Source organism: Prinia subflava, chromosome 3 (genome assembly GCF_021018805.1).
Source record: "Prinia subflava isolate CZ2003 ecotype Zambia chromosome 3, Cam_Psub_1.2, whole genome shotgun sequence".
In the NCBI taxonomy this organism is placed as follows: domain Eukaryota; kingdom Metazoa; phylum Chordata; class Aves; order Passeriformes; family Cisticolidae; genus Prinia; species Prinia subflava.
Genome location: NC_086249.1, coordinates 94,280,887 through 94,296,929, shown reverse-complemented (window position 1 = coordinate 94,296,929; position 16,043 = coordinate 94,280,887). Strand labels below are relative to the sequence as shown.

Here is a 16,043-nt window from a genome sequence, read left to right as displayed (position 1 = left end):
GTCTCCTTATATGTACTTGATGCTATTGATGAGACTTTCTGACTTTACCATCCTTTCTTGGTCAAAGGAATTATATAATGCCAGCAGAAACCAAGTATTTCCTCTGTGTTTAGGTTCTGCCATTTGAGGGTAAAAGTTGTAAGGTGGTCAGTGGGTTCCTCATGTGTTTACCTTCCCAGATTGCCAAAGTCTTACAAAATACATGGGATTGTTCTTCTGGTGTTGATGGAAGGCACGGCTTAAGTGCTTCCCCTGTGTTGTTATAGTGATGACCTTTATTTTAACTCCTGGAAGGCATTAAATTGCTCTGCTATCATCCCCCAACTCTCAGAAAGCCTTCTTGGCAAATTTATGCCCAGAAAAAGAGTCCAAGTTACTAAAGTGTCCTTCATCAGCTGAGGATGTTCCATAGGATTTGCCTTGTGTCACACATGCTCTCACTTCTTCCTCTGGCTCTTACAGGTAGTTCTGCAAGGATTTTTTCATCTAACGCAGGTGGCAACTTGATACCAAGAACTGAATTCTAACTTACTATAATGAAATCCAAAATACCAGAGTTTCAGAAGATGTTTCAGAGGGCAAAAGCTTTTTTTTTTTTTAATTTATTTCTTCTCTTCCTGATTTGGAGTTCATTTATTGCAATCAGGAAGTTAATGTCAAGTAACCAAGATTCCTAATCTTTCTCCTGACAGATTATCAAAAGCACTGCAAAACATGTAGTCAGAAGGGAAAAAAGGTGATGATAATTCACTGAACTGTAGCTTTTAGCTGAATGACTTTTCATGATCAAAGTTGGGAACAGATCCAATTAACAACATTCTTGGAAGTGTTTTAGCTGTTTTCTGAAAGAGGTGGATTTTGGCTTAGTGGTATTCTCTGAAAACAAGAGGAGTGAGACTGACCTCTGCATAAGTTAAATAAACTAAATACCCTAGCTAAGGAAATCTCAGTATAAAATTGTTAACACCCAAATAATAACCAACTGTACTCTGCAGAACTTATGCTCCTTAAAAAGTGATCAGAGTTTCTCAATTTTAGTTTTGTCCTAGCTTTGCTGTGCAGAGATTTTTTCCCATGGTAAAAATGATTACAAGAATGTATTTTTTGCTAAACTTGTTAAACCAGGGGAGAAAGCCACAGAGAGATCTGCTCTCAGATCTTCAGCCTTGTTCAAAGTAGGGCAGAACACATTAAAGTGACTGGATGGGTTAGCAATTTTCCAGTACTTTAACTTTTGATGATTTATGCATCTGCTGTGGATGGAAATCATCCAATATCCTCCAGAGATAATGTCTGGAACCAGACATACAATTTACCTGTTTCATATTCCCATTTTCTGTAACAATGGATTGATCCCTCGGGCTTTTCAATTCATGCAGTTGCCACTCTTGATGTTCCATGAAGTTGCTCCTATTTGTAACACCCAATTTCTGGGCCCATGTAATACCCTGCATTGTTATATGCAGAAAGGAGTAAGAATCTGTTCGGTCACACTTGAGAAATGTGACATTTTTCTCATCTCTACAACAGCCAAAGCAAGCTAAGGCATTGGTTTTTTGGTGTCCCAGCACCATATTGTACTAATTTGTGAGCCTGAGGAGTAGTTTCAAATGCTGTGCTTGGTGGAAGCAGTTAAAAGTAACAACTCTGTCAGGCTGTGCCCCTGGGTTCCTACACCATGAGCTGCAGTCTTGCCAACCACAGCCCTTCTCGGGAAGGAGTGGGCGGTGGACATCAGTAGCATCACAAAGGAGGAGTAGTAGGGGATAAGGTTAAACAGATAAGGGATCATTAGGGGGAACTGTCTAAATGACCATTTTTTGATTGTGAGAGGCCCCTGGAACATGTCCTAAAGTTTCCTAAGGGCGCTTCAGGATTAAGCTGTGTAAGGCTGGGTGTTGCTCCTTTGTGGCAGATGCTCCCAGAAAGGAAGCAGTAGTGCAAGGTACCAGATGTGATGGGTTTTAATGAATATGAGGCAAAGGAATGCAAAGGTGCAAACCCAGCCTGAGCAAATGCTGATACCACAGAGCAAGGAACTGCAGAAGGACTTCCTGACTAATGAGAGCTCTGCACAGAAACCAGATTATGTCCCAAAAATGGCACTTTCCTTCCAGAAGGAATGTGTACCTTTAACTGAAAATTATTTGGTAGGCCTAGAAACTTGTTTAGGTAAATAATGTATTACATTTAATATGCATGCATATTTATGAATATATGTAAATCAATACATTTACAGGCAAATGAGGTAAAGCTGTTCACATCACCTTGCTAAGAAATTGGGGATTATTGTGAAAATAATTAAGGTAAAAAACCCTCATACACAAACTATATAAAGAATGGCAACAAACGCAGGACCTTTCATCTGTTAGCCTCAATTGATTTCCAGAATGTATCTTTCCTGTTCAACTGAAATCTGAGGTGCATTTGAATTTTGAAAGGAGTTGGGCTTTGTGGTGATGGGTATTTAAGGGCTTCAAAAAGCTCTTTGTGTTCTCACTGCTACTGGTGGCCTGTTATCTGTGCTTGACTAGGCAATCCACACATCTCTGTTGGTGGTATCAAAAACTTGTTGATAGAATGACAGAAGAATTATTCCTTGTGGCTGGAAGGAGTAGCTGAAAAATGTGGAACCCAAGCTACTGGTGGCTGCAGCGAGGATCCAAGGATTTGAATTAGGGAAGGACTATTTGGGTTTTCAACCATGGTAATACCAAAAGTGAAACAGATACAGTTGAATTACACTGGGGTTTTTGCATTATATATGCCTCTCTTCTACCTGTCCCTTGTCTTAGACTATAGAATATTTATTAGGAAAGCACTGATTGTATTTTGGATGCTGTCAAAATGTGACAAAGCTGGTGAAACAACAGGTGCTGAAATTCAAGTCCCGGTTTACCTCAGATGTGAATGCAGTAAGGAGTTTGCTGCAATTAAAGGTAGGTCAGTGGAAAAGCATAAATAGCTCTGCAGTGGCATCTGTTCTCAACACCCAATTTACTTTCTGAATGTGTGACTTCAGACCTGGTAGCTGCCAATAAAGTGCCTCAGACAAACGTCAAAAAACGACTCATCATAAGTGTGAAAAGAAAAAGCACAAGGTAAGTTTCACTATAATGACAGTATCATTAAATACAATAATCTGTTCAATTTCGCTTTGTTTTGTTTCTGTTTAGGAAGTGAATGAAGTAGAAAGGATGAAGGAGTGTTCTTATGGACATGCAAACTACTCCCGCTTCACAAAGGCATTGGGAAAAGTCTCATCGTGCACCCAATAAAAGCCAGTTCAATTTGCTGCCTAACAAAAACGTGCTAAAAGTGACAGGAACCCGAGAAATGGATCATGAGCTTTGCAGAGCACCCAGCAGAGCTCTGTGCCTGACATGCCCCTCCCACCGTGCCTTGTGTGGGCATTTACAGGCCAGGCTCACAGCATTGGGAGACCTGGTTCTGTTTTTCCTACTAACTACATCTTTTCAATGAATTTGAAGAGAGGTCTGCCAAACAGCATCCTTTCCACTTAAAACACAAACAAAAAGCTCCAAGAGGCAGACTAGCAGTTTAATTTATAAAGACATTAAACCCCAATTCTAAACAGGCTGGCAAAACTGGAGTGGCAAGTCATGGTATTTTAAAAAAATCATTTGTTTTAATGAGAAAAGGTGCATGGAAAAACACGGGGGGGGGGGGTTGGGGTTGTTTGTTTTAATATACAAGAAGATTTATCATGAAGGAGAACATCAAAATAAACCAGTATTCCAGAATTATAACGTTTTCCAGTGATCAGTGTGAGTAGGTAACTTCATTGGTATTTGATGGACAGATGTTGCACACTCAGATTTTAACATTATTGTGCAACAGATAATTTTTTTCCTACAATTATAAATCTGTGGAAAAGAACTCTAATTTTATTTGTAGTAAAGGATTTGTTTTCCTGAGCGAAAAATAGACTGTAAACAAGCAATCTAATACAATGTTATGAGGGCTCAGACCATAATGGCTGAGGCAGAAGCTTAGAAATCAAGTTCCTTAAATTGTATTTCTGCCTGTGATGACATAGTTTATGAACTGTGGCAACATTGTCAAGCTTCTCTGAGCTGCAGTTTTCTGAAGGAAATGTGTCTTTCACAAATATTTAGAAAAGCCAATTACCAAAGAGAAAGAAAAATGCTGGCGTGCAAAATCAAACCTAAATTTGCTAAAGGTTCTTACATTAGAAACAGCCAGGAGTCAATCATGCCAAACCTCTTTATTCTGTGACTTCAGTAGCAGAAACTTCCCCTCCTTTTTAAGTCTGTCTGACAATGTTTTGGACTGTGCATAATCCACTATAGCATATATTATCCTTGTCCCAGGGAATTTTTGCAGGGACAACCTCCTCCAGCATAAGAGAAGAATCCACCTACATAAAAGGAAATATATTTGTATTGTTCTATAAAAAGGTTTTCCCATTTATTTTAATAAGTTATAGCAGTAGTTTTAAAGATTAACTTCCACATGAATGAAAAAAGTACACTGAAGATGCCTAAGCTAATAAAATTACTTGGATTATTTTTTTTTGAAACAACCATCTGTTTGTCAGATATTTATATCTGGGTTACATAATTATATTAATAATTGCTGTATAGCCACTAGATATAAATTGATGACATAAAAATACATATACATAACATTTACACCCTTTTATGTCCAGAAAGAATTGGAATTTTCTTTACTGTTCATGTACTAAACTTAAAAAGACAATGTATTTGAAATATTCTTATGTGTGCCCCCTGCAAAAATTGAGGAACAGTTGATTCTACCCATGGCATGGGACTTAGCTTTGGTTGAGAACTAACCAGAGCAGGTGCCATTATTCACCTTGATGTCATCACTGTTCTTGTGGGCTCACCTGTAATTTTGAGCTTTGAACATTTTCTTTCTCAAATGTGTTGAGAATTATTAATAAAATGCATCAAGAATTACAACTGCTTTGCCAACTACACCATCACTCCATATCCTGACAAAACCTCCAAAAAAAGCTGCAAAATCAGTTTTCCATACACATTTGCCTCACTCTGGCTGCTTATATTCTGTAGATATAACTGGTTGTGCAAAACATGGTGCAATGGAGAAAGAGGACGATTAATGTTCCTCAGTGACTGGTCACTTAGGTACATTTTAGGTTGAACTCTTCCATGCTAAAATCTTTATAACCAAATCCATAACAAAATATCAGTACTGTCTGTGAGTGCTGGAGCTCATCTTGTACCATTTGTTCATGGTATTTCTGCTGTCCCATTAATTTGCCTGTTAAGGAGCATTGCCCAGTTCTGCAATGCAGAGGTTAAACTCTTTCCTGCTATAGCTGCTTCTGTTAGGTCTATAAAGAATCTGCAGTAAAGAAATACAGGTATTTTAAGAGGGAACAACAAAAATTATCATCACAGAAAATCGTACTAGGGTGCATACCTTGTCTATCTTTCCACAGTACTGTTCCTGATGGACTGTTTGCTGCCATATTCTTCAGGTGATTCACCTTTTGCATTAAAATTCTTCTGATAACGTTTTCTGGGACTAACATGGTGCTGCTCATATTCTAAAATTAATATTAGCTTTTTTCAAGAAACTATTTCTTGAACACCTCCAAGGATGGTGAGTCCACCACCTCCCTGGGCAGTCTGTTTCAGGTCCATTTTCTGACAGAAATTTAGCACTTCTCATTTCTGATATTCATCTCCCACTGAGTTACGAGTCAGTCACCATGGGATGTACACGAGACACTCCCTTGCCACAGATGTGAGCAGAAAAAGCTTACATGTCTCCAACTCACCCAAGTGAGCTGGGAGATGCTGCAGGGGATGCAGAGACCAAAGGGTATAAAAATACAAAAAAAAGTGCTTGGTTTTTTTTTTTATATGATGAGATTAGAAAGGCACAGAACCCTATCCATACACTAGCCACATTGTGCTGGTTTTGGCTAGGGTAGAGTTAATTCTCTTCACAGTGGCTGGTAAGGGGCTGTGTACTGGATTAGTGCTGAACATAGGGTTGATAATACAGAGATGCTTTTGTTATTGCTGAGCTGGGCTTACAGAGAGTCCAGGCCTTTTCTGTTTTTCATACAGTCATGCTGGTGAGGGGCTGGGAGTGCCTGGGAGGAGACATATCTGGGACAGGTAACCCCAAATGACAAGAGGGATATTCTGTCTTCAACACATGAGTAACAAAAGCATTTCTGTTACTATAAACCCTGTGTTCAGCACTAATCCAATACACAGCCCCTTACCAGCCACTGTGAAGAGAATTAACTCTACCCCAGCCAAAACCAACACACCCATCCAATTTACACTGGCAGTGAGACAGACGAGCAATGAAGTGCTGGAGGGTCTGGAGCACAGGGCCTGTGAGGAGCAGCTGAGGCAGCCGGGCTTGCTCAGCCGGCTGAGAGGAGGCTCAGGGTGATGTTGTCCCTCTCCACAACCCCCTGACAGGAGGGCGCAGCCAGGGGGGCTCGGTCTCTGCTGCCAGGCGGCCTGTGACAGGACAAGAGGACACGGTCCTAAGCTGGGCCCGGGAGGGTTTAGGTTGGACATTGGGAAGAATTTCTTCACAGAATAGGTGAGTAGACACTGGAATGAACTGCTGGTGGAGTCACCATCCCTGGAAGTGTTTAAGGAACGACTGGAGGTGGCTCTCAGTACCATGGTCCAGTGGACAAGGTGGTGTTCAGTCACAGGTTGGATTCGACGACCTCAGAGGTCTTTTCCAACCCAATTGATTGTGTGATCGCTGAACAGTCGAACCTTTACAAAGGCTGCAGGATAACACGCCGAGCCATGCTGCGGGGCTGAGGGCTAGCGTGTAAGCCCTTTCGGCACCCCGGCACCTCGCTTTTCTCCCACACAAGCCCGAAGCCATTCCCTCATGGCCGCCATCACCCTTTGACCCCCTCCGCTCCCCGAGCGGCGCCGGCGGGGCGGGCACTGGGCGGGGCCGCCGGTGACGTCACGGCGCGGTGACGCCATCGCTCCGTCGCCGCGCGCCCGGCGCCGCCATGTTCAAGGTGAGGAGGGGTCCCCGCGCCCGGGCCGGGCCCGCGGCTGTCCCCGCTCCGCCCGCGCCTTCTGCCTCTTAACTCTTCGCGGGCTCTTAGTCCCACTCTCCTGGCAGCTGCTTGATCACTCCTTTTAGCGCTTCACAACCGCGTGCCCTCCGTGCTGCATGAAAAGAGACACATGCCTGACTTAAAATTGCTGCTGGGGTACATCGGCGCGCAGCCCTGTTGCCGCACAGTTTGGATTCGTGCGTGCAGATCACATTCCTTCTTTACAGTCGCTTTTCATTTGGAAATTGCTTCCAGCAGCGCGGAGCTGCGTTACCGCAGAGTTTGGGTTCGTGCAGTTGTCGCTTGAAGGCGTCAATTCGATATTGAAAAGTCACGTTGAAAAGTCATGTTTTTAGTGCGTGAAGGTTGTCAGGGGAACCTGCGAAAAGCAGGGTCCGGCTCTCGTCCCAAAGGTCTTTGCCTGTGATTAGAGCAGCCCCAGATCCCATCAGGCTGAAAGCAAGCTCTGTGTGCCGGTCAGATCCTGGTTACGGCTGCTCGTTTAGGAAAAAAAAACCAAAACACCAAAACCTGGTGATGCTCGATTCTTGGTATTCATTTCCCTTGGTACCATTTTCTGTGTGAAATATGGATAATATATATCGATATCAATATATGAGTATACTAAGTACTAATATATAATTGAAACACAAGGAGTTCCATCTCAACGTGAGGAAGCAGTTCTTCACGTAGAGGGTGGCAGAGCACTGGAACAGCTGCCCGGGTCGTGGAGTCTCTCTGGAGACATTCAAAGCCACCTACCTGGACGTGTTCCTGTGTCACCTGCTCCAGGTGACCCTGCCGTGCCAGGGGGTCTGGGCTGGATGATCTCCAGAGGTCCCTTCCAGTCGTGACAGTTCTGTGAGTCTGGGGTACTGAGATGTGCTGAGCCCTCACTTGCTCTGCTCCTGTCACAAATTCTTTTTTCTTTTTGTGCTTTAATGTTGGGATTCTGTGCTTGGAATCAGTGAGAATTCCATAGTTGATGCTGAGTTGTCATTAGAGGGGTTATTTGTGAACCTGTGCATTTAGGCACTATGGGTAATGTTAGTGCTTTTATACAGCCATTGAGGATTTAGGTCCTTCAGGCCAACCTGATGTTACGCCTCCAGGAGTCAAAGGGGAAGGTGGCTTTTTGTCCAGGATATTTGTGCTTCAGGGACAGGAGTGTTGAAGAGTTTGGATTTTGGTTTTATGTTTTTCTAGTTTGGATTGAGAAATAGGAGGAAGAATAGAAAAAGATGAAGTGGTTTCACACGTTAGGACCAGTATCAGCCTTCTCAAAAGTGTGCTCAAGCTTTTCCTATCTAAAGGAAAAGATGAATTCTTAGCTATAGAGGAGTAAAAGTATCTTTTTTTGCTTAAAATAACTGCAGAGCATTGCCAATAGAAGAGAATGTTGGCTCTGCTTTTCTGATACTGAGTGCCTGTAAGATGGGCAGGCTGAAGGCACGGCTCAGTCAGTCAAAATGTTTTACTAAAGCAATTGTTTTAGTAATATGTGGTTAGTGTGGAATTCAAAAACGAGATCCTAAAGGGAGTTTTGGAAACAAAAAGTACAGCAGTTGATCTTTCATACTCCCAATAACTATTTCTCTGTGTGCAAATATACAATATTTCAGCAGCAGTTCTGTCTGTCCTCTAAGGTAGCTGTTGTAGGGGACCTTTGCAGTATGACTTGAACTGCACATTTAAGAAGAAATTCAACTTGCAATTTCAGAGGTTAGTTTCATTTTGTTAAAAAGTAAAACCAAAGGAAAATGTCTGCACTTCAGTATCTTGATAACATAGTTGACATTTTCAGTCTGAGTAGTTCTGTGGTCACTGATACTGTTTTATGAAATGCTTCCAGTCTTGTGCTCTGCTGTTTGTGTCTTTTTATAAAAATCTCAAATATTTAAAACATTTGGTTTTAGTGTCTCTGCTGGTGACATTTAGCACCATTTACAGCATTTGAAAACATATTTCATAATGAAAATGCATTTAGATTTTTACCTTTCAGCGACAGAACAATTTTGCAGTGAAAAAAAGAAAGATTGAGGAAATAAACTCTACAGCTGTTAATGGTTAGTAGCATTTGTTTTTGTCCCGGTTAATGGAAGTGTGTGAAAAGTGTTTAAGCAAACATTATTAAAGATTATCCTTGTCCTTCCTGGGCTGTGAAACAGCTGATCCAGTCATTGTGGTGTTTCATTTGTAGAGATTTAGTAATGAGTCCATAAATTCAGACCAGGAAAAACTTCCACTTGAGGCAAGTTTTTCCGTATCTTTTGATCCACTAGATCCCTTGTGTCTTTCAGAAAAACACTCCTGTGACCTAGTTCTTGTGCGCTGTTTCTCTACACTTAAACATTTTTAGGAAGTTTGACAACTATATAGTCTAGTTTGAGGAGTCTCTTGGTGACATTTAATAAACATTTCTCCTGCAAAGCAGTGGAAGAAATTTAAGCTGCAAATGCTTGAGTGCTTACAATAAGCTGATGTGATCTGGATAATTTTAAAGCTATTTGCTAACAGTCCTGCAACAGACAGAAAGAGCAATTGTGCCGTGGCTGAGCCAGTTACCACCACCACAGCGTGGAGGATGTGTGGTTTGACAGCTTCAGTCTCACAAGCAGCTAGGTCAGTGCAACAGACCCTGCCATTTGTGAAGAGGCCCTGCTGCCTTCTCCTTTCTCATGCCCTCTCCCCTGCCTACACAGTTCCTCTGGTGCTTGTCAGGCTGTTGTGGAAGGGTTCAATTTGCTAAGCCCGCACAAAGCTCTCCACTTCTCTTTCAGGATTAATCTTTTGCCCAATTGGCGAGGTGAATTGCCTCAGGGTGGAAGCATCCGGCCACCAAAGCTAGGGCCAGGTGAGCAGCAGCACTTCTGGGAACCTGTGCTGGAGAGGAGCCAGAGCCTCCAGAGGGGTGTTAGATCCACTCGTGCTGTAACCTGAAAGAGAAAACACAGGCTCTTGTAACTGCACATTTCCTGAGCAGTAACAGGAGTGTGAGACATTGAAAGCTTTCCCATTTCAGCTGATGTTTCTGGAGTTGTACTTTGCTGTTAATAAAGATGTGTGTTTGCTGGAAAATGCTCTCTGGGCATTCTTGATTTACCGTGCAGCTAAGGTTTTTTTTCTTCTGTTTTTTTAAGTTGAAGCAGACTTTCCATTTAGAAATTCAGTTTAGTGCAGGTCCTGAGTATTGGAAGAATTATATCCACCTTACTCATGGTGGTTGTGTTGTGTGATTGGATTGAATCTGAAGTATTAAGAAAACAGTCAAGTAATTCATGTTTCTCACAGAAAAGTAGGAGTGTCCTAGGGTGACTTCATGATGCTTGTATCCCCAGTCATCTATTTGGTAATTGTTTGTTTATTTAATGTAAAAGATTCCTAAAATTCTTAGAAAGTATTGATTTTGTTCTGGTATTTATAGCTGTGGGTCTCTTTGTTTTCCTAAATCTAGATATAGGTATTAAGTAGAAGTAAAACACTGAACTTCTTGGTACTAACTATGGAAAATTTGAGGTATTAGGAGAATTCACAAAGTTCTTTAAAATATTAATATAACCTTGCTATTTAAACTCAGAAAGTTAATACAAAAATTATTTTAAATTAGAGAAAACAAGATCTTTTTGTGAGATGAAAACTGATGAGATTAGCATATATTTCCACTGCTTCCTTTAGCCTTTGGCTTTTCCAATTATCATCTGAGTGATTTAGATGTTACCATTTGAGTGCCTGAGAGCATTAGATGATGTGATGTGCTGCTGGCCCACCTTTCTCCTTATTTCCAAGCACCAGGCATCTTAATATATCACTTTTACCATGTGGAGGGACATAAACACTGTTTTCCTGGCTATGTTCAAACCTGTTGCCGTTTTGTTTGCACACAGTGATGTTCTTGTCTTGCTATAATGTTTGCAGGTAATTCGGCTGGGGGCCACCCCTGTCAGCCTGAGCTTGCTCTCTATCCAGGTTTATGCTGCCTCTTCAGAGAAGACTTCCAAAAAGGAGTTTTTGAAAACTGAGGAGGTAAGCGTGGTTAGAGTCGTAGTGCTCTTCTGTCTAAGGAATTCTGGGAACATTGTGTTTTGATGTATGAAAGCGTTTAGGTGCCTCTTGTCACCTTTTGTATTCATGCCTTTAAATTCGCTTCTCAGTTTTCCACAACAGAGACATCTATATCGTTTTGCTTGTGGGTATTGCATTTGATGTTCTTCACTTGATACTGCCAGGCTTGCTTGTGTGTTAGATCTTTTTCCTACATTAAAACCTTCTATTCTTCATTCAGAAATTACATTTTCATGTTTGTAGATCTACTTATGGTTATATTTCAAATCCACAGGAATATTTTCTTTGCTTTTTATCCAGATAATACCACTTACTTTTTACTTTAAGTACTGTTGGTAAATTCTAATAAAAATTTATGTATATTCTCTACTAACAGCAAATCAGAATGTTTTATTTCTAAAAATACTCTCTTTTTCATGATCAAAATTTTTGTCTGGCAATACTTTGACTCTACCATAGTAGCCAACAGAATTTTATTAGTTTTTCTTTCTTCACAATATCCAGACCTAAGCAACAACAAATACAATAAGTAGTGGTAATAAATACCTGTTACGTTTTCATTTCTTTAAGATGTTAGAAATGTCATGGTTATAAGTAGAGCCTTAAAATACCCTGTCAGACTGTAAACTCACCAGCATTGTTGCACAGGCTTTTAAAAGTCTCCAGCACTAAAAAAATGAAATAGTTCATAACCAAATCCAGCTTTATACGCATGAGGGTGTGCAGTTGTTTTAAACATTTTGAGTACTTCAAGCCAAGCTAAAGTGTAGTACTGTAAGCAGAGGAGCTAAATCAGGCTGTGTTTGTGCCTGCTTAGGTCTCTTGGCTGGGCAGTTCCTGGGTACAGAGTGAGAGGAGCCGTGGTTGCCCTCCCTGCCCGGGAACCTCAGCCTGGGCTGTGCCACCCTCCTCTGCCTGAGTCAGTCGTGAGGCAGCAGCGTGGAGTTCATGTGAGCTGAGTAATGGGCTTGCCATCAACTCCAGCACAGCAGAACGTGCAAGCCATGGAGTTTTGGCTGCCTTTCTTGCCATTCACAGGGTGTTAGTTTGGCTCTCTACTGGGTCAGCTGTCTAGTTTCATAAAATATATGGGAATTTCCTTATCTCCGAGGCTTCTGTCCTTGTGCCAGACATTGCTGTTAGGTTGTCCAACAGGATCAAAGTTCAGCTTGTGACTGTGATTGCCAGGTTTCCTAGGGAAGTGAGGCTGAAAATGCTTGTCTTTCAAAGTATTATGGGAAGTCCAGCTGCACAAGTTATCAAATTATTGGGTAAATTTGATGTAATTTTATATTACATTATAGTTAGCCGTTTTTTTGATTATGACAGAGAGACAGTTCTTTTCCATCTGATCATGAAAAGAGAGCTAGCTACATTTTAATGCAGCAATACTTGTAATCATCAGTTTATAATAAACTACTAAATGGAATATAAATATGGTGTAAAATATAAGCTCTTTATACTAAACATCTGTGTTGTATATAAACTGCTAGAAATTTTAATAGGTTTTATTTTGATCTGCACTTTGCTGCTCAACAGTACAAACTTGAGTCTTTTTTTTAATGGAATACAATTTCAAATATCCTTAGGTAATTGTATTAAATGGTGTGATTCTAAACCCTGAGCAGGGTGGTTTAGTATTTATTGTGTGAAGATGCCCATTGCTCGTTGCAGTTCCTCTTTGCTCGGTGCCAGGGTGCCATTAATGCTGTCAGTTGCTGATGTGGTTAATGACCAAAGGTTGGGATGCTGTACCATTTTCCTGCTCAGTAACAAACAGACATCCATTTGTATTGGATGTTACCTTTGTTAGAAGGTGCTTAGGCTCTTTAATGATGGCCTGTGCAAATATGGAAAATGATTGATTGTGATTTCTAGTACATTCAGTATGTTAACTGGGAACCAGAAGTGCTGATTAAGATGAGAAACATTTTTCACAATTATGTTGTGTGTTCTTGTTAAAGTAGTTTAATATTAATTTATAACTTGTGACTTGGATCATATAGCAGCTATGAATGAATTGTATAGCAGTTAGAAGTCATCTTCATCATAATTATGTGCTGTATAATTAAACTTTGCTCATAATGGTTGTCTCAGAGCTGTGTGAATTTTTATTATGCATTGTTTATGTACTAAGCACAGTGTTAGGTGTTCTCTGCTTAGACTGTTCATGCCCTGAAGACCTACTTACACAATTACACCTTTGTTTTTAACATCTTGTTTGCTGATGTTCACAGCTGTCACTGTACTCCTCCCCAGCTCGTGAGACTAAATATGTGGAGAATCCCAAAACCGAGTTGGAAGAGGGGGTTTCCCGTTTGCGGCATGTTATGGAGCCATACACAGCCTGGTGTCAGGTACAGTGGTTTCTATTGCAGCTGGTGGTGGTTCAGGGATAAAGCCCCAGCTGGGATGGTGGTTTGTTTTTTCTGACTTGGAATTAATAGGCAGCAGCAAAGTACAAATTGATGGCTGTAAAAGCATTTTTCAAAAATGTGGCATCATTGAAAGTTTTCTGCGTTGCTGAAAATTTTCCATCATTCAGGTCATAATGTTTACCCCTTCTCACACAGAATCAGTTGTGTCTTTATACTAATTTTCTGAACTAAACCCTGGATTTAGGGTTTCTCTTTCCAAAAGAATTACAATTAACTAAAGCATAGAATTGTTTTCTGAAGTGAACGTCAGGCTTAAATATACCTAGGGATATCTGGATTTGGCACTGTTCTGTGGCTGAGGAGGATAGGGGAGCAGTTATTTGCAGTTTTCTTACTCAAGGAGGCCTTAGATTATCAAGCAGTGTATTTTGGAGCAGCAAAACCAAGTTGCTGCTGCAGCAACTGTGACAAAACTCGACTTAGCAAAAAATAAATCAGTATTTGCTGAACTGGAATGTTGAGGGAAGGAGTGCAGCTCTCTGGAAGAGAGAAAATCCCAGGCCACTAAGTAGTGGTAAACCTAATCCCAGACCTTTCCCCCCAAAATTTCTCATATATATTTTATTAGGTAGTATGTTTAGAGTAAATAGTCATTAAATACAAAAATAGGCTCTGTAGTGGAGAGGAAAACCAACATTTTTGTAATCGAGGCCTAAATTGTTGGTATTAGATTGCAAAGCCCCAGGACAGCTTTCCTGCCCTTTCCTGCCCAGGAAATGTTGAGGGTTGCTTTTGAAGCGAGGGCATCCTTGCCCTGTGGTTGTCTCTTGGCAGCTGCAGGCGATTCTGTGCTTTGCCCTCTGCCTGCTGTGAGTCCCCGTAAGCTGCCAGCGCTTTGCCCTGCTCTCCCTTGAAAGCCAGGCTCTTCAGATCGGGGTCTCCTTTCTGCCTGGGAGTTCTGAGTGGTGCTGCCTGTAAAGGACTGAAACGTTTTGTCAGAGTTCCTCAGTCTGGTGTTTCTGAAGGGCCACCAGCAGGAGCCCTGGCTGCAGCCTGGGAGGGGAAGGGGGTTTTCCACAGGACAGGCAGGGCTCTGGCCTCCTGAACACATGGGTTTTGTCTGGTTGCCTGTGGTAACCTTAACTGGGGAGTGAAATTGGAGAGGAGGTTAGCCTTTAACCTTGCTTGATGTCTTGCTGACCTGTTGTCATCCTATTTGGTTTTTTTTTTTGTCTGTCTGGTGACCATTGACATAAGATGTGCTCTTCTGCTCACACACAACAAGCCATTTCCTGGCAGTGGTTTACTGACTCATTTTATGAAGCAGGCATGTAAACTTTATGGGTTTGGGGCAATCTTGTTTAACTGTAGTCAGAGGTAGCTTTGGTTTTACACCCCCTGCCCATCCCTGCTGTGTTGAAGAAAATAATATTTAGGTGTGTCTCAGTTGTCTTTAATATCAAACAGATAACCCAGAATAATCAGAATGAAATTGGTTATGTTTGTAGATGCATTTTACTTTTCCAGAACTACTTAACTGTAGTGGAAATGCAGCTCAAAACTCAGATGTAGAATGAGCCAGTTATATTTCAGTTGTGACAAGATCAGACTTAGCGTCTGGGTTCTTTAGACCAAGTTCTCCTTAAACTGGCTTTTAATAAGACCAACACCCATTTAAAGTTATGTTGTGTGTCACATGCTAAAGTTTTTTTATTTTCATGACAGATGAGATTTTTTACAGCACTCTTGCCAGTAAGAAGATGGAAGTTCTAAAGATATCCCCATACAGTATCATAAACAAATGCTTTCACTTCTGCACAGATGCAGCTCAGGTGGAATTGCAAGACTATTCTCTGCTTTAGCTTTGGGCATATATGTTTATGAATTTGTTCCCTAGTTTATAGACAGCCCTACACTGTCTCTCTGAAGCATTATAAATGTAAATAACAATTAACAGGGTTCTTTTTATTGAGATTTTTTTTCTAGTTTGATAAAAGGCAGTCTGCATTCTTTTATTTTCCTGAATATTCTCAGTCTGAAAAAAATCTAGAACTGGGCTTTGGGGGTTGATGCAGTGTCTTTGATTCACTTTGGATATCTATGGACATCTAATTTTCTAAATCACTTTGAAATGCAGTCTTGTTAGCCTAAGACAGTCTGGTGGAAAATGGAATTTATCACCTTGCAGAATGAGTCATGTACCCCTGTGAAGCGTGAGGAGGGAGTTTATTGCAGTGTTGTACTTCTTTTCTTTGCATCCTCAAGTATTTTTGCAATACTTGCATATACAGAGAAACCCAAGATAATTCTGAGTTTCAGCTGCCCGATCTTATTAAAATACTGAGATTGACATCTGTGTTTTGCAGTATTATATTTTATCTCTGTCCAAAGACACTTTTGAGAAAAATCTGTAAGTTACGCAAAATGTAACACTGAGCAAGCATAGCTCTATAAGTGAAGGGTGGAAGTGGGAATAAAAGTAAGTTATTTTAGGGACCCATCACTTTTTTCTTCCT

The 16,043-nt window shown here is 41.0% G+C and overlaps 1 protein-coding gene across 1 annotated transcript in view; it reads left to right on the top strand.

Moving 5' to 3' along the window:
- Positions 1–6,962: 6,962 nt before the first annotated feature.
- The window catches only part of APOO (apolipoprotein O), a 28,042-nt gene continuing 18,961 nt past the window's right edge, over positions 6,963–16,043 (top strand). The window contains exons 1-3 of the mRNA XM_063392962.1: positions 6,963–7,045; positions 11,003–11,110; positions 13,387–13,506. Of these exons, the coding sequence (XP_063249032.1) occupies positions 7,037–7,045; positions 11,003–11,110; positions 13,387–13,506 (237 nt within the window). The 5' untranslated portion in view covers positions 6,963–7,036. The remainder of the gene's footprint in view (positions 7,046–11,002; positions 11,111–13,386; positions 13,507–16,043) is intronic.